We start from the raw sequence: 25,348 nt of genomic DNA, 5'->3' as shown, positions 1-25,348 counted from the left end.
CGGGCCGCAGCAGCAGCAGCAGCAGCGCTCCTCCACCGCTCCACCCGCTCCGGACTCGGCCAGCCCCGCGACGGCGATGGTGAGTCGTCGGCACCAGAGTCCCCGGTCTCTTCCTGTTGGAGGCCGCTCCTCATTGCAGCCCCAACGATAACGGAAACCCGACGAGAAAAGGTCGGGTGTCTCCCGTGCAGGGAGAGATTTAAAAAGTTTCCCCCCCCCCTCCCACCCCCCCCCCCCCCCCCACACACACACACCCCAACAAAAAATAACAAAAACTACATAAAAACATAGACAAAAAATAATAAAACGCGGACAGGCTGCAGAGGCCGCTGCTGACGAGAGTCGCGCCGCCCATCAGAGATACAGCGAGGAAAAGGCCTTTCGGTCTACCGAGCCCGCACCGTCAAGAGCGATCCCCGCACATTAACACACACTAAGGACAATTTACACTTATCCCAAGCCAATTAGCCTACAAGCCTGTAAGTCTTTGGCGTGTGCGAGGAAACCAGAGATCCTAGAGAAAACCCACACAGGTGGCAGGGAGAATGTACAAACTCTGTACAGACAGCACCAGTAGTAAGGTTTGAACCTGGGTCTCGGGGCTTTGGCAACAACTCCACCGCTGTGCCAGCTGTGCCATCTTCCATAAGAAGTATATCCAAAGGAAAGGGAAAACAACTGCAAACATTGGAAATTTAGAAGAATTTTGAGATAAATTCTTTGCCCCATACACAGTGAGATAGGCATTTAGTCAGATTCTTAATCTAATGGAGCTACTGCCTTCCAGTTTTTGTTGTTACTTTGGTTTAGAGATACAGCATGGAAACAGGCCCTTCGGCCCACCGAGTCCACGCCGGCCATCGATCACCCGTTCACACTAGTTCTATGTTATCCCACTTTCTCATCCACTCCCTACCTACAGGGGATAAATTACAGGGGCCAATTAACCTACAAACCCACACGTCGTATCCGTCTACAATTCCCTGCAATTTCTTGTGGTCTCAGATTGCGCTGTTTTGAACTCAAGCACACCAAGGCCTCTACTTCCTTAGAAAGCTTAGGAAGTTTGGCATGTCCCCTACAACTCTCAACAACTTCTACAGATGCGCTGGAGAAAGCATTTTATCAGGATGCATCACAGCTTGGTTTGAGAACAGCTCCATCCAAGACTGCAAGAAATTGCAGTGAATTGTGGACGCAGCCCAGACCATCACACAAACCAGCCTACCCTTCCATTGACTCCATTTTTACCTCACGCTGTCTCGGCAAAGCCAGCAGCATAATCAAGGACGAGCCACGACCCAGCCATTCCATCTTCTCCCCTCTCCCATCACGTAAAGGGTATCTTAGTGTGAAAACGCACACCTCCAGATTCAGGAACAGTTTCTTCCCAGCTGTTATCAGGCAACTGAATCATCCTACCACAACCAGAGAGGAGTCCTGAACTACTACAGGTGCACAACCTTTTATCCGAAGATCCAAATAACGAAAACCTCCGAATAGCGACATTTTTTCAGTCCTTGAAAAAAGGCCCTTGAAAACGTTCACGGAGGGCGGCCCGCAGAGGTGACAGCGGAACCTCCGGTCGGTCCTCGAAGAAAGGGGAACTAAATCCCCATTCATAAAAGAGAAGGTGAGGGTATATTGCGCGGGAGGGTTAATAATTGACAATATGCTGCTGTCTGCCCTCTGAGTTAAAAAGTTTAAAAAATTCAGCGGGCAGGGAGCAGCAGATTGTCGCTCCCTTCAGTTTCACCCCACCTACACCCCTCTGCTTCCCGGTCATGTGTGTGACCCCTTCCCTCCCCTCTCCAGCTCCCCGCCCATTGCACCGGCGCGGGGGCTTTGCACTGTCTTCACGTCGGCAATGCCAGTCACCGGAGACGTCAGGACCAACGAGACACCGACCCCCAGGCCCACTGCAAGCACGGAGATCCCAGAGACCCACAGCCAGCAGCAGCCCAGCCCCGTTCCAACTCCAGAGGAAAACTGCAAACTAGCGGGAGACATCGGGACCACCAGGAGCCGCTCCCCGATGGGCCGCTACGGCGACAAGTGGCAGTTCGCCCACAGCCCGAGCTGTGCCCCCTCATCGGGACACCGCCCCCCAGGCCCACTGCAAGCACGGAGATCCCAGATCAGCAACTCCAGTCCAGTCCCGCTCCAACTCCAGAGGGGCAGCTGTTGCTGGTGCGCAAGGTGCGTCTTGTTCTCGGGCTGTGGACGAACTGCCACTTGTCGCCGTAGCGGCCCATCGGGGAGCGGATTCCTCTGGAGTTGGAGGGGGAGGGGGGTATTGTGCTGTTTGATCGCCCCCTACTATCCCAGGGACAGGGAGACAGGACGTTCACCGAGGGCGGCCCGCAGAGGTGACAGCGGAACCTCCGGTCGGTCCTCGACGAAAGGGGAACTAAATCCCCATTCATAAAAGAGAAGGTGAGGGTACATTGCGCGGGAGAGTAGAAATCCCAAGACAAAGTTGGGTGAGCGTTTACCGAGGGCGGCCCGCAGAGGTGACAGCGGAACCTCCGGTCAGTCCTGGAAGAAAGGGGAACTAAATCACCTTCATAAAAGTGAAGTGGAGGGTATATTGCGCGGGAGGGTATATCGCCTACCTGGAAGAAACCGGACATTTTTTCCAGGATGTCGTCTGCACACCAAAGCTCACGTTTGGCGCCTCTGCTGCACACGGATATAAGAGTGTGAAAATGTCGCCTTAGGCCGCCTTAGGGCATATAGCTCCGCTAGGGTGACATGAGTGCGGGAGGTGATTCAATGCTGCGGTCACATTTACAAATTCAGGAATTCATTCAACACACTGTATTTCATACAGACATTTATTCTGCAAGAAAAAAACTACACTGAAGACTCAAACTCGCGACCGAGGAACTGCCGGGATCAAGGCGCAAACTTGCGACCTTGCGGGTATGAGCCAGCCATTAAAATGTACGCTAAAAAATTTCCATTCCGAAGACCGACAAATTCCAAATTACGAAAAGTGTCTGGTCCCAAGGCTGTCGGATAAAAGGTTGTGCACCTGTATATACCACATTGGTGACCCTCGGACTATCCTTGATCAGTATTTGCTGGCTTTATCTTGCACTGAATGTTATTCTCTTATCATGTATAGGCGACAGATAGCACAATGGGCTAAGAGTTCGGCTGGCGACCGGAAGGTAGCCGGTTCAAATCCCGCTTGGAGTGCATACTGTCGTTGTGTCCTTGGGCAAGACACTTCACCCACCTTTGCCTGTAATGGAATGTACGGCGGCAGGCGCGGGCACACCGCGACGCCCTGTGTCTCCCTTTCAAGGGAGATGCTAAAAATGCATTTCGTTGTCTCTGTACTGTACACTGACAATGACAATAAATTGAATCATTTCATTTCATTTCATTTCATGTATCTATACACAACGTAAATGGTTTGATTGTAATCGTGTATTGTCTTTCCGCTGATTGGACGCAACAACATTATTTCCATGTACCTCGGCTCACGTGACAATAAACTAAATCAAGTCTGAGGTGCTCAGCACTTTTAACTGGATGAATATTTCATCTGTGTTAACCTGCATGGTTCGTTGACCATAGGCTGGGTATTCTCGGACTGAATGGTTCTTTTGTGGACCTGTTAGTCAATGTCCTCTTGTCCTCTGCCTGTGCTGTTCATTTTTCAGATTTGTTTTCAAGCAACATTGTACATTTTCCTCACGGATTCTCAGACCACATGCTGTTGAACTTTTAGTCTTTGCTACTGCTTTGAACGCATTAGAGCAATTCATGTGGAGCGGTCAATGAAATGCCCTGGGAATATTCAATTCCTGCTTCCCCTACCTCCGCAGCCCAGACTTTGCAGTGCATCGGGTCACTGAATAAATGCTGAACACATATGTTGACAATCTCTCCTGTCCTGTTTCCATGGGGAAATTTAATACCAGTTAAGTTAAGTGAATGTGTGCGCCTTTGTTAACATAATGCATGATACAGCACAGAAACGTGTCCTTCAAGTATAGTGAGCAGTTTTTGGGGCCCACATCTGAGCAAGGACGTGCTGGCATTGGAGAGGGTTCAGAGGAGGTTTACGCGAGTAATCCCAGGAGTGTTTGGTTTTAACATTTGATGAGCGCTTGAAGGCACTGGGCCTCTACTCGCTGTAGTGTAGAAGGATGAGGGGACACCTTATTGAAACTTACCGAACAGTGAAAGGCCTGGATAGAGTGGACGTGGAGAAGATGTTTCCACTAGTGGGGGGGGGGGGTCAAGCGCGGGCAGGTGGGATTACTGTGGAGCATGTTGGTCGGCATGGGCAAGTTGGACCAAATGGCCTCTTTCCACAGGGCTATATGATGCTATGACCTAATCAACTAATTATATATTTCCAACCTTCAGCACAATACTGATATATATATATATATATATATATATATACACCTTGCCATTTAGTATAAATTATAAATGTCATGGATGGCAGAAAAAGCACTTACACCAATTCAACAGTTTGCAATTTATGTTAAGTGAATTTAATTATCAAGTCACGGATTAATTAAAAAAGGAAAGCAAATCTATTTATTTATAAACACCAGCAATTTTCTATCTGGTCAGATCTTAGCCTTCTTCACAGGTTCTCTCTAACAGAGATGTCCGTGACTGACTGATTGACTGAATGACCAATTTGGCCCGTCATTGGCTATTTTTAAGGTGAAGATTGATATATTCTTGATTAGTAATGGTGTTATGAGGAGAATGGGGTTGAGAGGGAAAGTAGATCAGCCTTGATTGAATGGTGGAGTGGACGATGGACCGAATGGCCTACTTCTGCTCCTATCATTTATGGACTTATGGACTTATTGAAATGACGAGCCTGTGATTACCTTCACTGTGTTCACCACTCTCTGCAGTTTCAGCCGGCACAGTGGCGCAGCAGTGCCCCTGTCCCACTTAGGAAACCTGAACGGAAACCTCTGGAGACTTTGTGCCCCACCCAAGATTTCCGCGCGGTTCCCGGAGGTTGGAGGTGGTTGCCGGAGGTTGCAGGTAGTGGAAGCAGGTAGGGAGACTGACAAAAACCTCCGGGAACCTCCGGGAACCGCACGGCAACCTTGGGTGGGGCACAAAGTCTCCAGAGGTTTCCGTTCAGGTTTCCAAAGGGGCAGAATCCAGAGACCCATATTCGATCCTGACTACGGGAGCTGTCAGTGCGGAGTTTGTACGTTCTGTGTGGGCCGAAGGGCCTATCTCCATATTGTATTTCAAAACTAAAGTATATTAAACTGTGTTCCCGAGGCACCATGTAAAAGGTAAGGTTAACAACGGAACTTGTAGATGATCGACCTCAGGCTGTGGTCGATTACAGAGGGTGCGTCATTCATCGGTATTCATATTGTCCTCCAGATAGAGCAGGAACAATGTTTGTCTCATTAGCTCATCCCACTCATTTCCAGAAAAGTACAGTAACTACACAATAGGATACTGGAATCGCCTGTTTTCTTGAATCGTCTGAAGCTGGTTTCAAAGGGAGACAGTGAAGGTTTGATTAATAAATCTTCTGACAGGGTAACGGATCAAGAATAAAACTTAAAAAAAAAAACTCCTATGGGACAGCAAGGAAGTGCTGGCAGTCACATTTGATTAAGGGATAATTATGATGACATCAGCAAAGGCATCGAGGTCCAGATTAGTTGAGGAGCAGAATTGGAAGGCATGTTGTGAGGTCAAGAGAGATGAACTGCTGATGTGAAAAAAAAGGTTCCTTTTTTAAATGTTGTATCAATAATCACAGGAGTGTACAGATGAAGTAAAATAATCTATTGAGACTTTGTGCTCTGCATGTTCACAGATGAATAATTTTAGAGGCTGGGCAGGCGAGGACCTTATTCCTTGGAGTGCAGGAGGCTGAGGGGTGATCTTATGGTGCATAAAATTATGAGGGGAATAGATAACCAGAGTATTTTACCAAGCGTAGCGTGATCAAAAACCAGAGGACATAGGTTTAAGGTGAGAGGCTGTGGAGGCCAGGTCAAAGGAGAGGTTTAAGGCAGAGATAGATAGGTTCTTGATTAGTACGGGTGTCAGAGGTTATGGGGAGAAGGCAGGAGAATGGGGTTAAGAGGGAGAGGTAGATCAGCCACGATTGATTGGTGGAGTACACTTGATGGGCTGAATGGCCTAATTCTGCTCCTATCACTTATGAATTTATGAGAGGGGAAAGATTTAATAGGAACCTGAGAGGCAACTGTTTCACTCAGAGGGTGGTGGGTATATGGAATGAATTTCCAGAGGAAGTAGTTCAGACAGGTTCTATAACAGAATATAAAGGACACTTGGACAGGTACATGGATAGGCAAGGTTAAGCGGGATATGGACCAAATGCAGGTAAATGGAACTAACTTAGATGGGGCATCTCGGACTGCATGAATGAGTTGCGCTGAAGGGCTTGTTTCCGTGCTGTATGATTGACTTTGTGGGCAGCACAGTGGTGCCGCAGGTAGTGCTTCAGCTCCAATTTATAAAATCATGAGAGGCATTGACAGGGAAACAGTCAGAACCCTTTTCCCAGGGTGGAAATGTCAAAGAGCAGAGAACATACCTTTAAGGTGAGGCGAGCAAAATGAAAAGTGGATATACATTGCTAGTCTTTTTACACAGAGAATGGTGGGTTCCTGAAACACACTTCCAGGGATGGTGGTGGAGGCAGATATGATAATGACATTTAAGAGGCGTTTAGATAGGCACCTGGACAAACAAGGAATGGAGGGATATGGTCATGTACAAACAAAAAAGACCAGTTTATCCTGGCATCATATTCAGCATGGACATTGTGGGCCGAAGGGGTTGTCCCTATGATTTATGTTCCATGTTTTATGTTCCAGTGACCTGAGTTCGATCCTGACCTTAGGTGCTGTCAGTGTTGAGTTTCCACTGTGATTGTGTGGATATTTTCCAGACCCCACATTTTCCCCATATATCACAAAAAACGTGCTGGCAGTTTATTTATTTATTTATGTTTAGAGATACAGTGCAGAAATAGGCCCTTCAGCACACCAGGCCCGTGCTGACCAGCGATCCCCGTACACTAACACTAGCCTACACACACTGGGGACTGTTTACAATCTTTACCAAAGCCTATTGGCCTACAATCCTGTATGTCTTTGGAGTGTGGGAGGAAACCGGAGCACCGGGAGAAAACCTACATAGTCAAAGAAAGAACGTACATACTCCATATAGACAGCATCCGTAGTCAGGATCGAACCCAGGTCTCTGGCGCTGTGAGGCAGCAACTCTACCGCTGCGCCACTGTGCCGCCCATAGTTCATCTGGTTACTGTGTGTCTGGTTGATAGAGGAGTCAGAGTGAAGTTGCAGTTGTACTCGCTAGAATTTAGAAGATTGAGGGGGGATCTTATAGAAACTTACAAAATTCTTAAGGGGTTGGACAGGCTAGATGCAGGAAGATTGTTCCAGATGTTGGGGAAGTCCAGAACAAGGGGTCATAGTTTAAGGATAAGGGGGAAATCTTTTAGGACCGAGATGAGGAAAACTTTTTTCACACAGAGAGTGGTGAATCTCTGGAATTCTCTGCCGCAGAAGGTAGTTGAGGCCAGTTCATTGGCTATATTTAAGAGGGCGTTAGATGTGACCCTTGTGGCTAAATGGATCAGGGGGTATGGAGAGAGGGCAGGAACAGGATACTGAGTTGGATGATCAGCCATGATCATATTGAATGGCGGTGCAGGCTCGAAGGGCCGAATGGCCTACTCCTGCACCTATTTTCTATGTTTCTATGTTTCTACATGAGAGAGAAGAGGGTATTGAGAAATGGATGTTGGAATGATATTGGTGTGACTGCTCAAAGAGGCAGCATAGATGTGATAGGGTTAAATGACCTCCTTTGCCATAAAAAACTATAGGTGTTCACATGAAGTCTTGCATCTCCTTGCTTAGTTTGTATTTAGAGAAATTGAAGCGGTAAGTATTCAAACCACGAATATCAGTTTCATTTCACCAAGTGGTAGTACAGAAGGTGTTCCACGAAAGAATACACACTTATAGGGCCTGTCCCACTTGGGCGACCTAATCCGCGAGTTCTGGCGAGTTTGCCCTCGACTCATACTCGCAGCATGGTCGACACGAGGTCGTAGGAGGTCTTCGTAACTCTCCTTCATGCTCGAGAGTGGTATCCGCGTGTTTGAGGTTTCAGTTAGGCCGCAGCGTTTTTTTCCAATATGTTAAAAAATGCCCGCGAGTAAAAAAAGGTCGCCATGGAAAAACTCGATACTTTTTTTACTCGTAGGTTTAGTCGTAGTGGGTGGTCGGCAAGTTAGTCGTAGGTAATCAAGGGTAGTCGAAGGTAGTCGTAGATAGTCTTCATCATAGTCGAAGGGAGGTCGAAGGAGATTGAAGGAGGTGGTCTTCACTCTCCACTATTCGGTGTCCAATTTTCCCGAAGTTAGTCGTAGCTAGTTGAAGCTGGTCTTCAACATAGTCGACGGAGGTCTTCAACTTTTTCAAACTTTTCTAATCTCGCCAATTAGGTTGCCCAAGTGGGACAGCCCATAAAGAATTGTAAAGCAGATTGACTCATGAAGGTATCTTGAATAAATTTGAGAAACAATAGAAACAAAGTGCTGGTGGAACTCAACAGGTCAAGCAGTTCATTGCCTGGTGAGGGGATGAACTGACAATGTTTCAGATCAGGACTCTTCTCCAGACAGATGAAGGGTCCTGACCTGAAACTTCACCTTTCTAATCCCTCATCAATGCTGTCCGGGGAGATAGATTAGCCCTGATTGAATGACAGAGTAGACGATGGGCAGAATAGCCTAATTCTTCTCCTATCACTTATGATCTTATCGCATCGCATGAGGATATCCGCCAACACTGTGAACCTAACCTCCAAACCCATCTTCACACAATGAGGCACGTTTCCCCGATCGATGTGTTGCAGGCCCTGAAGGGTTTGGCCCTGAGGTTCAAAGGTCCTTCAGGATATTCATTGTCTTTCCCTATTCTCCCACAGGATTACCGGCTGAACATTTTTCTGCGGCAGCAGTGGAATGACCCACGCCTGGCATACAGCGAGTACCCTGACGATTCTCTCGACTTGGACCCATCCATGCTGGACTCCATTTGGAAACCAGATTTATTCTTTGCAAACGAGAAAGGTGCCAACTTCCATGAGGTGACGACGGACAACAAATTGCTGCGAATCTTTAAGAACGGGGTTGTCCTCTATTCAATAAGGTAGGTACATCTGATCACTGAATGGTCCAAGTGAATAGGAAAGCCATATGATGTTCTTGCATCTGCCATCTCCACCGCATTTCTGAGGGCCGCTGATTGAGGTGCATAAGGGCCAATCCCAGTTATTGGCCCTTATAGACTTCAGCTAATGGCCCTGTCCCACTGTACGAGGTAATTCAAGTGCTCTCCCGAGTTTATAAAAAAAAAAACTTGTGGTAAGTATGTAGAATTAACGTAGTCGGAGCTCGGGGACGTCTCTTAACAGCTCGTAACGCTAACGGCAGGAACTCGGGAAACGGGGTAAGCTCGGGAAGACTCGTGAAGATTTTTCAACATGTTGAAAAATATCCACGAGAGCCCCAAGTACCTGCGAGTGGCCATTACCGTAAATCTCCAAGTTCGAATCAGGGCAAACTCGGGAGAACTCTTTGAATGATCTCGTACAGTGTGGCAGGGATTTTAAGCTGTCAGCTGAAGCAGTGGTGCAGCCGGTAGAGTTGCTGCCTCTACCTCACTGTGTGTGTATAGTTTGAACATTCTCGCTGTGACAGGGTTTCCTTTGGGTGCTCTTGTTTCCTCCCACGTCCCAAAGACAAGCGTGTTTGTAGATTGTGTAGGAAAGAACTGCAGATGCTGGTTTAAACCGAAGATAGACACAATATGCTGGAGTAACTCAGTCTAAAGAAGGGTCTTGACCCGAAACATCACCAATTGCTTCTCTCCATAACGTCGCCAATTCCTTCTCACCTGCTGAGTTTTTCCAGCATTTTTTGTCTACCTTCGATTTTTCCAGCATCTGCAGTTCTATCTAAACCAAGGTTTAGAGAGATATGGGCCAAGCATGAACAAATAGGACTAACTTAAAGTACTACATTCATCCGTGATTCCCATTTTATAGTCAGGAGCCACTGGTCAGGTCTGCCACAGACAGCACTCCCATCTACATGCAGTCTAGCCATGCCTTAGTCTTGTTGATGTACACGTTTATAGTGTTGGTGTATTATTCAAAATAATGGGTGAAGTGAAAATGCATTATTAAAGCAATCACAAAGTGCTGGAGTAACTCAGCGGGTCAGGCAGCATCTCTGGAGAACATGGATAGGTGATGTTTCGGGTCAGGCGTTTCAAAGCAGCCTGTTTCAAAACGTTTCAAAGGTCCCGACCCGTAACACCACCTGCCCTTGTTCTCCATAGATACTGTCCAACCTGCTGAGTTACTCCAGCACTTTGTGTTCTTTTGTAAACCAGCATTTGCAGTTTATTGTTGCTCCTTGTTAAAGCACCACTTGTTTTACATCAGGAGATTGGAAGCTCCATTTACAAATAAGTCAATCGATTCTATGTTCCTAACTAGTAATACTTATCCAGATAGAGGTCATTCAGTGGCAGAGACCAATGTCGAAGGCAGTAGCAAGATGGTGCTTTTGAATGACTCAATGATGCTTTCATTGTCACATATGCCAAATGCACAGTGAAATTATTTTCTTACGTACAGTCCAGTAGAGTATTTTCATACTTAAGCACATCGTCTATTAGCAAATTGTACAGAAATAGTCTACTGATCCTACGTGCAAGAGGTGCCATGTTTTGGCGCCTTTTTCAGAGTCTAGTCCACTCTCTAGATATTACATAGATACATAGACAACAGATGCAGGAGTAGGCCATTCGGCCATTCGAGCCAGCACCGCCATTCAATGAGATCATGGCTGATCATCCATAATCAGCATCCCGTTCCTGCCTTCTCCCCATACCCCTTGATTCCCCTAGCCCTAAGAGCTTTATCTAATGATCTTTTGAATGCATCCAGTGAAGGCCTCCACTGTCTTCTGAGACAGAGAATTCCACAAATTCACAACTGTGTGAAAAAGTTTTTCCTCATCTCAGTTCTAAATGGCCTACCCCTTATTCTTAAACCGTGGCCCCTGGCTCTGAACTCCCCCAACATCAAATACATGTTTCCTGCCTCTAGCGTGTCCAGTCCCTTAATAATTGAATATGTTTCTATAAGATTCCCTCTCATTCTTCTAAATTCCAATCGCTCCATCCTCTCATCATATGACAGTCCCGCCATCCCAGGAATTAACCTTGTGAACCTTCGCTGCACTCTCTCAATAGCAAAATTGTCTGTCCTCAAATTCGGAGACCAAAACTGCACACAATACTCTGAGGGTGTGGTCTCACCAGGGCCCTGTACAACTGCAGAAGGACCTATACTCAGCTCCTCTCTTTATGAAGGCCAACATGCTATTCGCTTTCTTCACTGCCTGTTGTACCTGTATGCTTACTTTCAGAGACTGATGTACAAGGACACCCAGGTCTCATTGTACTCCCCCTTTACCTAATCTCAGACCATTCAGATAATAATCTGCCTTCCCTTTCTTGCCTCCAAATTGGATAACCTCACATTTATCCACATATAACCTTACATTTATCCATATTATGAGTGGTGTGCGTTCCAGGTAAGCCCCAGGCTGCTGCGGCCCTCAAGCCGTCACCTTCTATTGACGTGCGGGTTGACCTGCGAGCCTTGGGTGCCTCCCGCGGCAGACGTCGAGGGCGCGGTAGGCCAAACCCAGTTCCCTCTCCTCTCCCCCGGCCTCGTTCCTCGCCCATCGCATCCATCGTCAACACCAGCTCCCTCCTCCAGGTCTCTGGTCTTCAGGGGACAGATCAGGTCCGCCTCTCCCCTGTGGGCTCCCCCTGCAGGCCGCGGCCCGCCAGGTTCTACAAGCGGGAGCCACACTTGCAATGACTTAGTAAGGAAAGGCATAAACCATTGAGACAGTGGTTAGACCACGACAACACGGTGTTCGGAGCTATGCATACTTTTGACCAGTGCCTTGGTTTTGATGTCCACGCGATCCAGCACCAGAGGTTCGGACTGAATAAGTATTAGCTTCTTGCTCTGCACATCTCAATGACATGGAACAAAAACTATCTGACAACCATCTGACGACCTTGAAAGCTTAACCAAGCTTCAAATGTGACTGACGGGTTACAGAATTCAGCTTTCCACTCAGAAATCACAAGATCAACCATCTGAGATGTAATGCTTGCTTTTTTTTTCCCTTCGAATTTTTAAAACGAGCGAAAGACACAAAAAGCTGGAGTAACTCAGCGAGACAGGCAGCATCTCTGGAGAGAAGGAATGTGCGACGTTTCAGGTCGAGACCCTTCTTCAGGAGTTCAGATTCTCTGAGCTATGGGATGAAGATTGTCAAAAGCCCATGAACAGAGAGCCGAGACCTCTTCCCCACAGATCATTCCCTCTCATTTCGAAAAGGCAATTCCTTTATGGTCACAATACATTGTTCGAACAAAATTGGTAAATTCCACTAATTGTTAAAAGTGAGGAGGATCCCTGGATGCTTTTGATAAATTAACAAAGTAGGGATATAAGGAATGTAAAACTAAAGTGAGTGACTCATGGAGTCCCAGAGAGAAACATCATGGACACAGGCTCTTCGGCCCTTCAAGTCATTCATTCATCATCGTTGAAAACATTAGCGATGCAGTGGTGCTGGTTTCCGACGGGAACGGTGACAGACGCACCACACGTCTCTGTCCTCCAGTTCCGCGGACGTCTGACGCTTGAAGTATAGGATTTTGATGTGTGTACTTTATCATCATTCCTTACAATGCCATGTACGACAGTGATCACAACTTCTACTGAAGTGTGGATGGCCGTTGGCTCGCTAGAAGCTCATCCGCCCTTTGACAGGTCTTGTTTTTGGTCCTGCTGGGGGTCCACAGCCCCCTCCTCGCCTGGCAAACCAGGTGGGGGAGACGGTTTAGTCGCCGACTATCCGACCATGGAGCCGGTAGCACGGGATTACATGGTACCCGTGGCGGGGGGGGAACTCCCCCCTGACATCAAGTCTCTGCAAACCATTAACCAACATCTTAACTATAGTCCCACATTAATTCCATTGTTTAATTCCCCCCAACTTTCTCTTCAGTCCCTTTGGAATCTACAATGTGCTTAAACACTCGGGGCAATTTGTAGCGGCTAATTAACCGGACAACCCTCATGTCTTTGGGATGTGGGAGGAAACTGGTGCATCCAAAATAAACCCATGCAAGCTCCACACTGACAGCCCCCGAGGTTGGGATTGAACCCGTGACTCGAGAGCTGTTAGATGGTGGCTCGACCAGCTGTTGTACTCTGCCATCCTGCAGCTCTCTCTAATAGCTGCCTGCCAGAGCAAAGCTGAGGGACAAAGTAGTCTATTCCTGTTTCCATGTTGCCCTCTCTTCCCCATCTCCAGAACAGTTATGGTAATTTTGGTGCTCTCCAAATTCATAAGATCATAAGGCGATGAGACATGGGAGCAGGATTGGGCCGTTCCTTCATTGAATCTGCTTCACCATTCGATCATGGCTGATCTATTCTTCCCTTCCAACCCCATACTCCTTCCTGCCTGCCTTCTCCCTATAACCTTGGAAAACCCTTATTAATCAAGAAGCTATCAATCTCTGCTTTAAAAATACCCAATGACTTGGCCTCCAATGCCATTTGTGGCCATGAATTCCATAGATTCACCACCCTCTGATTAAATAAATTTCTCCTCCGCCATTTGTAAGATGTGTCCTTTTATTCTAAGGCTGTGCCCTCTGGTCCTGGACTCTCCCTCTGCTGGAAACATTAGGGCAATAGAGAAAGGCAGTGGAAGCCAATTCACTGGATGTGTCCAAGAGAGAGTTAGATATAGCTCTTCGGGCTAACGGAATCAAGGGATATTGGGAGAAAGCAGGAACAGGGTACTGATTCTGGATGATTAGCCATGATCATATTGAATGGCAGTGCTGGCTTGAAGAGCCAAATGGCCTACTCCTGCACCGATTTTCCATGTTTCTGTGTTTCTTTTATGTACTTTATACTTATTTCTGACATAATTCTTGTAAAACCTCCTCTGGACACTTTCAAGAGCCAGCACATCCTTCTTCAGATATGGTGCCGAACATTGCTTACAATATTCCAAATGCGGCCTTACCAGTGCCTTATAGAGCCTCAGCATTACATCCCTGTTTTTGTATACAAGCCCTCTTGGAAATAAATGTTTGCATTGAGTTTGCTTTTTTTACTACCGATTTGACTTGCACTCCCAAGTCCCTTTCCACCTCCGATTTCTGGATTTTTTTCCCATTTGGAAAATAGTCTACGCCTTTATTCCTACTACCAAAATGCAAGACTCCACACTTTGCTGCTCTATATTGCATCTGCCACTTCTCCTCCCACTCTCCTAAACTATCCAAGTCCTTCTGCAGAGTCCCTGCTTCCCCTACACTACCTGCCTTTCACCTATTTTCGTATCACCCCCAAACTTGACCACAAACCCTTCAATCCACCTCGTCTAAATCATTAATAAACAGTGGTGATCATAATATGCAGTGGTCGAGCTTACAGCACCAAAGGCCCGGATTTGATCCTAACTAAGGGTGCTGTCTGTATGGATTTTGTACGTTTTCCCAGTGACCGCGTGGGTTTTCTCCAGGTGCTCCGGTTTCCTCCCGCACTCCATACACGTGCAGGGTTGTAGGTTAATTGGCTTCTGGAAATTGTCTGGTGTGTAGGATGGAACTAGTTTACGGGTGATCGCTGGTCGGCCCGAGTTAGTGGGCGGAAGGTCTTGTTTCCACACTGTATCTCTAAACTACACTAAACTAAACTAAACACCAGTGGCAAGTTACAGTGGGCATTTAACTTAACGGTGCGCCTGTATTTTGGAAACGTGAGAGGAGGCTAGAGCACCCGGAAGAAACCCACGTGGTCACAGGGATGACATGCAATCTCCACACAGACAGCACTGGAAGACAGTTTTGGACCAAGGATGCCGGAACTGTAAAGCAGCAGTTCTACCCGCTGCACCACTGTGGCGTGTATCCACTCTTCTGTTCTTCAACCAGCAGAATGGGCGGCATCTTGGAACAATGTAAAAATGTAAAAATGCACCATGTAAAAAGAATCAGTGATGCTTTTTCAACAGTGCTGTGTTTTTAATCTATTTTTAGGGCAAATGGTCCAAGTCAAGGATTAATTTAATATTCAGTACATTTACAAATGGGATTACCACAAAATATAAGCATTTAAATCAATTTCAGTTCACTATTACCCAAAATGCACTTTGTTTCTTTTGCTGCTGTATGGTCTTTAATTTCTTTGTAAATTAAATGTATTTTAAATTTTTTTAAGCTTTTAAATGTTACCTGTTAATGCACTTGCAACCTAGAGTGCAAGTTTTTGAGCATCCTTGGCTGTTTATAGATGAGTGCAATTGATGGAAATACTCCACTCTAGACATGTGGCCTTGTAAGGAACTCCAGTTCAATTATTCAAGTTGTCCTGTGTGATTCAGTCTGTACTGAATGCATGTTAATCATTCACCCATCAGTAATAGAGTAGTGGTCACTAAAGTACTTCATTTACTCCAGTCCCGAATCCATCTCTCATGGGTATCAGGCAGACCCGGTGGGGTGGCACGGTGGCACAGTGGTAGAGAGCAGCTGCCTTTCAATCCAGACTACGGTTGCCATCTGAATGGAATTTGTATGTTATCTCTGTGACCATGTGGGATTTCCCCGGGTGCTGCATTTTCATCCCGCACCCCAAAGACATACAGATTTGTAGGTTAATTGGCTTGAGTAAAAGTTGTAAATTGTCCCGAGTGTGTTGGAGAGTGTTATGGCCCTGTCCCACTTTCACGACCTAATTCACAACCTCTGCCGACTTTGCCCTTGACTCATACTCGCAGCATGGTCGTCACAAGGTCGTAGGAGGTCATAGGTAGGTCGTAGCAGGCCATGATGCTAGTCGTAGGTACTTGTGACATCAAGTAGGTCGGGGCGTTTTTTCTAGCCTGATGAAAAATGTCCAGGAGTAAAAAAGGTAGTGAATTAGGTTGTGAAAGTGGGACAGGCCCTTCCGTGTACGGGGATTGCTGGTCAGCACGGACTCGGTGGGTTGAAGGGCCTGTTTCCGCATCTCGAAACTAAACTAAACAAGAGTTCTACAGGAAAAGGCAGTTGCACCCTAAATTCACTTAAATTCCATGGAAAAGAATATGCAAAGGTTAGAACAAATAGCGTTTGATACTCCTGCTGGAGACCAAGAGGGAATATCTCCCGAACAGGGCATACGTCACCCATTTCTTCTCTCCAGAGATGCTGCCTGTCCTGCTGAGTTACTCCAGCGTTTTGTGTCTATCTTCAGTTTAAAACAGAATCTGAAGTTCCTTCCTACACGTACATTTCCTAGGCTTTGCTTTCTTCCATCAAACTGGGTTGTTGGCCTAAGTTGGTTCTTGTCTTGTGAAATGACTGAACAAGCATAATAATGCTGTCCAATCTTCCTGATCTAATCTTTCAGATTGACCTTGATTCTTTCCTGTCCTATGGATCTGAAAAACTTCCCGATGGATGTCCAAACCTGCATAATGCAATTGGAGAGCTGTAAGTACCCTCTTCCATTCTCAGCAGTTGCTTGAGTGCTCATAATACTTGATCGAGCATGTTCACCCTCAACAGTAAATGCAGCAAACCTCTTTGTTCAATTCATTTATCAGCTCAAATGTAATTGAGTCAACAGACGTCTTTGAAGCTTTTTAATATGTGGTATGTCACAATGGCTCAAGAAGGCTAGACACGGCTGAAAAGCTGAGCACTGGGGCGGCAGTGGCGCGGTGGTGGAGATGTTGCCTTACAGCGCCAGAGACCTGGGTTCAATCCTGACTATGGGTGCAGTCTGTATGGATTGTACATTCTCCTTGTGACGGCATGGGTTTTCCCTGGATCCTCGGTTTCTTACCACACTCCAAAGACCTACAATTTTGTAGATTAATTGGCATCCGTGAAAATTGTACATTGTACCGAGTGTGTAGGATGGTGTTAGTGAGTGGGGATCGCTGGTCGGCACGGACTCGGTGGGCCGAAGGGCCTGTTTCTGCACTGTATCTCCGAACTAAACTAAATGGCTCAAGAGATTTAGACATGGCTGAAAAATTGAGAACTGGAGCGGCATAGTACTGGTGTCAAGGTTTATGGGGAGAATGGAGCTAGAAGGGAGTGATAGAGTAAATCAGCCATGATTGAATGGTGAAGTAGACTTGCTGGGCTGAATGGCCTAATTCTACTACTATCCCATATGACCTTATGGCATAATGGCGCAGTGTTGTAGTTGAGATCTAGGTTCGATCCTGACGACAGGTGCTTTCCGTAAAGAGTTTCTACGTTTGTACGTTCTCCCTGTGACCGAGTGGGTTTCTTCCGGGTACTCCCACTTTCCAAAGAACTGCCAGTTTGTATGTTAATTTGCTTCTGTGAAAACTATACCTAGTGTGTAAGAAGTGAGATAGCATGGAACTAGTGAACGGGCGATCGATGGTCGACAAAGATACTCCAAAGACGGCATGTTTGTAGGTTAATTAACTTCTACAAATTGTCCCTAATGTGTAGGATAGAGTTAGTGTACGGGTCGGCGCGGACTCGGTGGGCCGAAGGGCCTGTTTCCACGCTGTTCCTCTAAACTAAACTAAACTAAACTAAACGTGAATGCTTTTTCCCCCGTGCCCTTTTCTTCAGAAGGGTTCTGTGCTCTTGTGAATATTGGTCGCAGGATTTAGCCAATATCGAATCTTCTATCATTTCACCTGTGTGTACACTTTTATCATGAGCATTAAGTGATGGTGCCTGAGAACGAGAGGTGGAAAACTTTACTCCATTGTTAAAACAAGACCAAAGTTATACTCAACAACTACAGACTAGTCAGTTTGTCAGAGATGGGGAAGCTCTTAGAAATATTCAGTTAGGTTTTGTTTATTTTATTGTCATGTGTACCGAGGTACAGTGAAAAGCTTCTGTTGCCTGCTATCCAGTCAGCAGAAAGACAATACATGATTACAGTCAAGCCATTTACAGTGCACAGATGCATGATAATGGAATAACGATTAGTGCAAGGTAAAGCCAGCAAAGTCCAATCAAGGATAATCTGAGGGTCACCAATGAGGAAGATAGTTGTTCAGGACTGCCGGTTGTGGTAGGATGGTTCAGTTGCCTGATAACAGCGGGGAAGAAACTGTCCCTGAATCTGGTGGTGTGCGTTTTCACACTTCTATACCTTTTACCTGATGGGAGAGGGGAGGAGGGAGTGGCCAGGGTGCGACTCTTCCTTGATTATGCTGCTGGTCTTGCTGAGGCAGTGTGATGTATAAGTGGAGTCAATAGAAGGGAGGTTGGTTTGTGTCATGGTCTGGGCTGCATCCAGACATTGATCTAATACAGATTGATAAACATTGATCTAATACAGATAAGTGGTCATCTAGAGAAAAATGGGTTAATTTAAGGCAAACCATTACGGCCAGTAATGACGAATCCTGTTTAACCAATCTGATTTATTTTTTGATGATGCAATGCAGAGTTGATGTAATGCATTTGAGGTACTATAAAGTAGACTTCCAGAAACCTTTTGATAAGGTGCTTCATAAAAGGGTGGTGAATCTGGAATACTCTGCCACCGAAGGCTGTGGAGGCCAAGTCAATGGTTGGTTTTAAGGCAGAGATAGACAGATTCTTGATTAGTGCTGGTCAGAGGTTATGGGGAGCAGGCATGAGAATGGGGCTGAGAGGAAGAGATAGATCAGCCATGATTGAATGGCAGAGTAGACTTGATGGGCCGGATGGCCAAATTCTGCTCATATCAAAAAGATATTAAAAAATTAAATCAGCAAAGTCACAGCATTTGGTCTAAATGGGACATTGATTGCAGGTATACAACGAGCTGTAGACTAATTGTTTCTCAGTGTAGATAACTGTGAATAGTAATTTCCCCCAGAAGCTGCTGTTTGATTGATTAATTGATTGAAAGATACAGCATGAAAATAACCCCTTTGGCCCACTCTGACCATCGATCACCCTTTCACACTGGTTCAAGTTCAAATTCACATTTGTTGCCACATGCACCAATTAGGGTGCAGTGGAATTTGACTTACCATGCAGCCATACAAACAAAAAAGCACAATACACAATATAATATAACATGAACATCCACCACAGTGGAATCAACTTCTTCACTGTGGTGGAAGGCAATAACTTTGTCAGTCCTCCTCCTTTGTTCATTTGTAGTCGGGGGCATGAACCCTCCGCAGTCGCCGCTACAGACGGCCTGATGTACAGGCCCTCTCGTCGGAATGCTCGAAACTCTGACGTCGGGACGGACGGGCACTCCGCGGCTTGGAGGTCTGAAATCAGCCGCTTCCTACCGGAGACCGGGCTTCACGATATTATAGGCCGCAGGCCGGCGGTCGGAGCTCTTAAAGTCCACACCGCGTCTGTGGCTAGAAGCTCCGCAGACCGCGGCTTCGGTATGTTACAGGCCGCAGGTCGGAGCACTTCTTCTGGCAACCCCCGGCAAGGGCTCACCCGGCTCCGCAATGGAAAGTCCACGCCGCACATGCTGCTAGAAGCTCCGCAGACCGTGGCTTTAGGATGTCGTAGTCTGCGGGCCAGCGATCAGAACACTTCTTCTGACAACCCCCGGCAAGGGCTCACCCGGCTCCATGATGGAAAGTCCGCACTGCGCCCGTTGCTAAAGCTCTGGATCCGACTCTGGGAAAGGCCACACCAATCCAAGCTGTTAGGCCACGAGGGAGGACGAAATGCAACTAGGAGAAAAGTCACATTCCACCGACGTAAGTGACTAAAAATGTGGCTTTGTATGCTTTAGGTTATTTGGCGTTTTAGCCTCATTTCCATTTGCTATTTGGCTTCAACTTCTTTGCTTCGGCTTCTTGTCCTTCGACGCCACGTCCGGGTACCAATTGAATATCCACTCTACCTCCCTCAACTACCATGGGATGAACGGCAAGTTAGCAACTCCGTCCTGGTGCAGACGCAAGTTGGGCCAGATGGAAATGCCTCAATCGATTGAGAACTGGTGTTGTCAGGGCCAAGGTGTCTCGAAACAAGTGGGGAGACAATTCCAACGATGTCACCTGCAAATGTGGCATTGAACCATAAACAAAGGAACACCTGCTGAAATGCCCTCACTGGAAAAACAATGCACAGCAGCCGATCCCGTTGCCTACAATGAAGATGCCGAGAAGTGTGTTCAGCTCTGGCAGAACAATATCTAAGCTTGTGATGTAGACTCAATAAGAAGAAGCAGGATGTCGATGGCCTAGGGCAACGGGCAGACACAATGAAGCTTGAAGTTTAATGTGGAGAAATGAGAGGTGATGCATTTGTAGGAATAATATGGAGAAGGATATAGAATAAAGATAGTGTCTTAAAAGGGTAGCGGACCTGAATTCACCTGGGGATATGGGTGCATAAGTCATTCAAAGTGATGGTGCAGTTGAAAATGCAGTGAAAAAAAGGTAACCACAATGCTAAGCTTTATCATCAGTGGCATTGAAGATGAAAGCAAGGTCACCAGGCTGCAACCTTATATAACACTAGGCTCATATGAGACATTATGTTCAATTCTTGTCATCTCATTATAGGAAGCATGTGAAACTGAAAGAGCTTGTTTAAAAAATAATATACACAAATATTACTGGCACGGTAGCACAGCGGTAGAGTTGCTGCCTTACAGAGCTTGCAGCGCCAGAGACCCGGGTTTGATCCCGACTGTGGGTGCTGTCTGTACCGAGTTTGTACGTTCTCCCAGTGACCGCATGGGTCTTCTCGGAGATCTTCAGTTTCCTCCCACACTCCAAAGATGTACAGGTTTGTAGGTTAATTGGCTTGGTGTATGTGAAAATTGTCCCTGGTGTGTGTATAATAGTTTTAATGCGCTGGGATCGCTGGTCAGTGCGGTCTCGGTGGGACAAAGAGCCTGTTTCCGCACTGTATCTATACTAAATGGGTGGCATGGTGGCGCAGCTTGTAGACCTGATGCCTTACAGCGTCAGACACCCGGGTTCGATCCTGAGCTCGGGCACTGTCTGTGCGAAGTTCATCGATTCTCCTTGTGACCGTGCCGTGTGAGTTTCCTCCCAAATCCCAAAGACCCACGGGTTTGTCGGTAAATTGGCCCTCAGTAAATTGCCCTTGGAGTGTGGGAGGTGGATGAGAAAGTGGCATAACATAGAACTAGTGTGAACGCGTGATCGATGGTCGGTGTGGACTTGGTAGGCCAAAGGGCCTGTTTCCAGGATGTATCTCTAAAATAAATGATTCATAAAATGAGGGGCTGCAGTTACAAGTGCAGGAAAATGAGACTGAGGCTGTCTCTTAAGAGAAAGCAGTATGGCGATTCAATAGAATTGTAAAAAAATGCTGAGAAGACCAGACAGAATGGATACAGGAGGGCGATATCTTTAGATGCAGGCATTGAGGATTACTGATCACACAGAGAAAGTAAAGGGTAAGATATTGTTGAGTAACAAGAGGAGTGGATTGGGAAATTATGAATACATCCTTTAGGGCCTGTTCCACTTACGCAACCGTTACAGGCGACTGCCGGCACCCGTGATAGGTCGCAAAAATTTTCAACATGTTGAAAAATCAGCGGCAACCAGAATGACACTACGACTCTTTGGAGACCTCTCATGACCATAGGAGACCTCACAGCCTGTATGGTCATAAGATGTCTCCTATGGTCGTGTGAGGTCTCCAGTGTCTTTCTGGTCACCACTGAATTTTCAACATGTTGAAAATTTCGGAGACCTGTCACGGGTGCCAGCAGGCGCCTGTAAAGGTCGCGAAAATGGGACAGGCCCTTTAGCATCTCAAAGGTCCGTTCAAGTGTCTGATAACAGCGGGGAAGAATGTGTTCTTGAACCTGGTGGTACGTGCTTTAAGCTTTGTATCTTCTGCCCGAAGGGAGAGATGAGATGAGGGAATAATCCAGAGACAGTATGGTGTATCAAGGTGGCACAGTGGCACAGTGGTAGAGTTGCTGCCTTACAGCAGCAGAGACCTGGGTTCAATCCTAACTACGGCAGCTGTCTGTGCGGAGTTTGTACATTTTCCCCGTGACCCCGTGGGTTTTCTCCAAGATATTCAGTTTCTTTCCACTCTCCAAAGACGAACAGGTTTGTACGTTAATTGGCTTGGTAAAAATGTAAATTGTCCCTAGTGTGTGTTAATGTGCAGGGATCGCTGGTCGGTGCGAGTTCCATGGGCCGAATGGCCAGTTTCTGCGCTGTATCTCTAACTAAACTAAATCTCATCACAACACCAGTTCAAGTTTAATTTTGTATCTGAGAATGATGTTAGTCAATGAAATTCCTGCTTGCAGCAGCATAATAGGTCTGTGACCACAGTTCTCAATAGATAACATTTTCAACAAAAGAAAGAAACTCCTAAATAAAAACAAAACAATTTCAGTGCAACAAAACTAAGTTCCTAGTCCCAAACCACACAGTTTGTAGTCCGAAGGTTAGATGGTATTTGTTGTCTTCAAGGGCCAGATGGTTGTTGGGAAGAAGCTGCTCCTGAACCTAGAGGTCACAGTTTTCTCCCACCTTCTTCTCTGATGATGCTGGCTGCCTTTTTGAGGCAGCGCCTCCTACTGTTCTGCTGCTGGAAAGAGCACATGTGTGCACATCCTCGCAGCTGGGATTAATAATTCATCACCTTTGCTACAGTTTTCATCGTTATATTTTTCTACCGTAGGAGAACTTGCTGGCAGCTCCCCCTGGTCACAATAACCAAACCGTACATTTCAGAGACCACTGATTATCTGCTGGGACAGTTCGTAGCCTCAACCCATCAGAGAGTCTGTTAAAAACTAAGCTCGGGAGAAATTTTATCCTTTGTGACCTTGGCCACTCCATTCGTCTCATGCAAGCCTGAAAAGTTGTGCTTTTAATACCTGAAAAAGAATAATATGACAGGCAGCTCCAGCCTTTTATTAAAGGCCTTTTTTTGTGTGGTTGATGTATGGAACTGTGGCCTGTGGCTGTCATCAACTACATGGGTGAAATAGATGATGTTAAATAATCATACGGCATGGAAACAGGCCCTTCAGCCCAACTCTTTCATGCCGACCATAATGCTCATCTAAAATCACTTGAACACATCGAAACACTTTAAAGTCCCTGTCCCACTTTCACAACCTAATTGGCAAACATTGCCGAGTTTGCCCTTGACTCATACTCGCAGCAGGGTCGCCACAAGGTTGTAGGAGGTCTTCGTAACTCTTCCTCATGCTCGTGAGTGGTCTCCGCGTACTCGTGGCCTCAAGTAGGTCGCGGCGTTTTTTCCAGCCTAATAAAAAATGTTCACGAGTAAAAAAAGTTGGCATGGAAAAAATTGATACTTTTTACTCGTAGGTAGGTCGTAGTAGGTCGTGATGGTAGTCGTAGATAGTCGTAGTCGTAGGTCGGTAACTGGCCGATAAGAAAATGCAAACATGACATCATTTTCTTATGTGATCATTTTCCACTCGTAGCTAGTCGTAGTTAGTCTTAGGTGTGGAAGGCTGAGGTCGAGGGGGGTCGTATGAGGTCATAGACATAGTCGTAGGAGGTCGTAGACATAGTCATAGGAGGTATTTTACTTCTGCGAGTCAACACGACCTTGACGGTTTTTTTAACTCGTCTAGGGTCTTCTAAACTCCTGGATTAGGTCGCCCAAGTGGGACAGGCCCTTAACTCCCCCTCCCATTCCCACACTGACCTTTCTGCCCTGGGCCTCATATTGGAGGAACAGCACCTCATATTTCGCTTGGGCAACTTACAACTCAATGGTATGAATATTGACTTCTTTAACTTCAAGTAACTTTTGTTTTTCCCCCTCTCTCCATCCTTCCCCCATCCGAGTTCTCCGACCAGTCTCACTGTCCTCCTGATTAAATTTTACATTGTATGCCTCGTTGTCACCTTCTCCTAGCTAACAATGATCTATTCTACATTTTCTTTGACCTTCGTCCCTTTTGATCTCTCGTTTTTCACACCTTACTCTTACATCCCGCTCATTTCCCTCTCTGATTCTCAGTCTGAAGGAGGCTCTCAACCAAAAGCGTCACCCATTCCTTCTCTCCAGAAATGCTGCCTTCAGTTCCTTCAGGAAAATGTAGAATAGATCATTTTGTGTCCATCTTCCGTTTATCCATGTTTGCCCATATCCCTCTAAATCTTTCCTATCCGGGTACCAGTCCAAATGTATTTTAAATGCTGCTATAGTACCCGCCTCAACTACCTCCTCTGGCAGCTCATTCCATACACCCACCACCCTCTGAGTGAAAAGATTGCTCCTCGGGTTCCTATTAAATCTTTCCCCTCTCACCTTAAACCTATGTTCTCTGGTCCTTAATTCCCCTTCCCTGGGTAAATGACTCTATGTATTCATCCTATCTATCCTCATCATGAATTTACACACCTCTGTGATATCTCCCATCAGACTTTTGAGCCATCAAGAACTACAGTCCCGACCTCCCCAACCTTTCCCTGGAGCTCAGGCCCTCAAGTCCTAGCAATATTCTCATAAGTCTCCTCTGCCTTGTGAACGAAACTTAACACAATCTTGTAGAACAGTAACATAATGTCCCAACTTTTGTACTCGATACCCTGACTTATGAAGGTCAATGTACCGTGAGCCTTCTTTACTACCTAATCCACCTGCGATACCGCTTCCAGGGAATTGTGTACCGACACTCCTGGATCTCACTGCTCTACAACATTCCACTGGAGCACCCGGAGAAAAAACGGAGCAACCGGAGAAAAATCCAAAAGGGATGAACGATAGGTACTTGATATTTAACCAAGATGTGATGAAGAGGGTATTTCTGTGCCGCAGGTATCTATGCCTTTAAAAGTGGCAGTCTTATACTGAATGTTATTCATGACCCAGCCCTGGCGAGAATTCTTTATTCAGTATTGATGGCTTGAAGCATTTTACTGTAGGAATTTGATTCTTCTGAGGTTCCATCAAATGAACGTGCTGGTCGGGATGTGACCTGCTTTGAGAAAATTCATTTTGACTTTGAAAGCCCGATGGAGAAGTCTCATTTCAAAAAAATAAAGCTCTGCTTGTTTATTACTCAGATCCAGGAAGGTTGAAGCTTCTTTTGTGCTCTGAGATGCTGGGGAATTGCAAATATTCAGATGAATGAAGACATGCCCCTGAGCTATTAGAAGGGCAGGAAATGCGTAGGAAGGAACTGCAGATGC

General features: G+C 46.2%; 1 protein-coding gene across 1 annotated transcript in view; it reads left to right on the top strand.

The window, feature by feature from the left end:
- Positions 1-25,348, top strand: part of LOC129693764 (glycine receptor subunit alpha-3-like) — a 131,654-nt gene that overhangs the window by 41,185 nt on the left and 65,121 nt on the right. Inside the window, exons 4-5 of the mRNA XM_055630537.1 lie at positions 9,013-9,236; positions 16,603-16,685. Coding sequence (XP_055486512.1) covers positions 9,013-9,236; positions 16,603-16,685 — 307 coding nt within the window. The remainder of the gene's footprint in view (positions 1-9,012; positions 9,237-16,602; positions 16,686-25,348) is intronic.

This window comes from Leucoraja erinacea, chromosome 3 (assembly GCF_028641065.1).
Source record: "Leucoraja erinacea ecotype New England chromosome 3, Leri_hhj_1, whole genome shotgun sequence".
Taxonomy (NCBI): Eukaryota; Metazoa; Chordata; class Chondrichthyes; order Rajiformes; family Rajidae; genus Leucoraja; species Leucoraja erinaceus.
The sequence above is the reverse complement of the archived record's forward strand: the minus strand, read 5'-3'. Positions and strand labels throughout refer to the sequence as shown.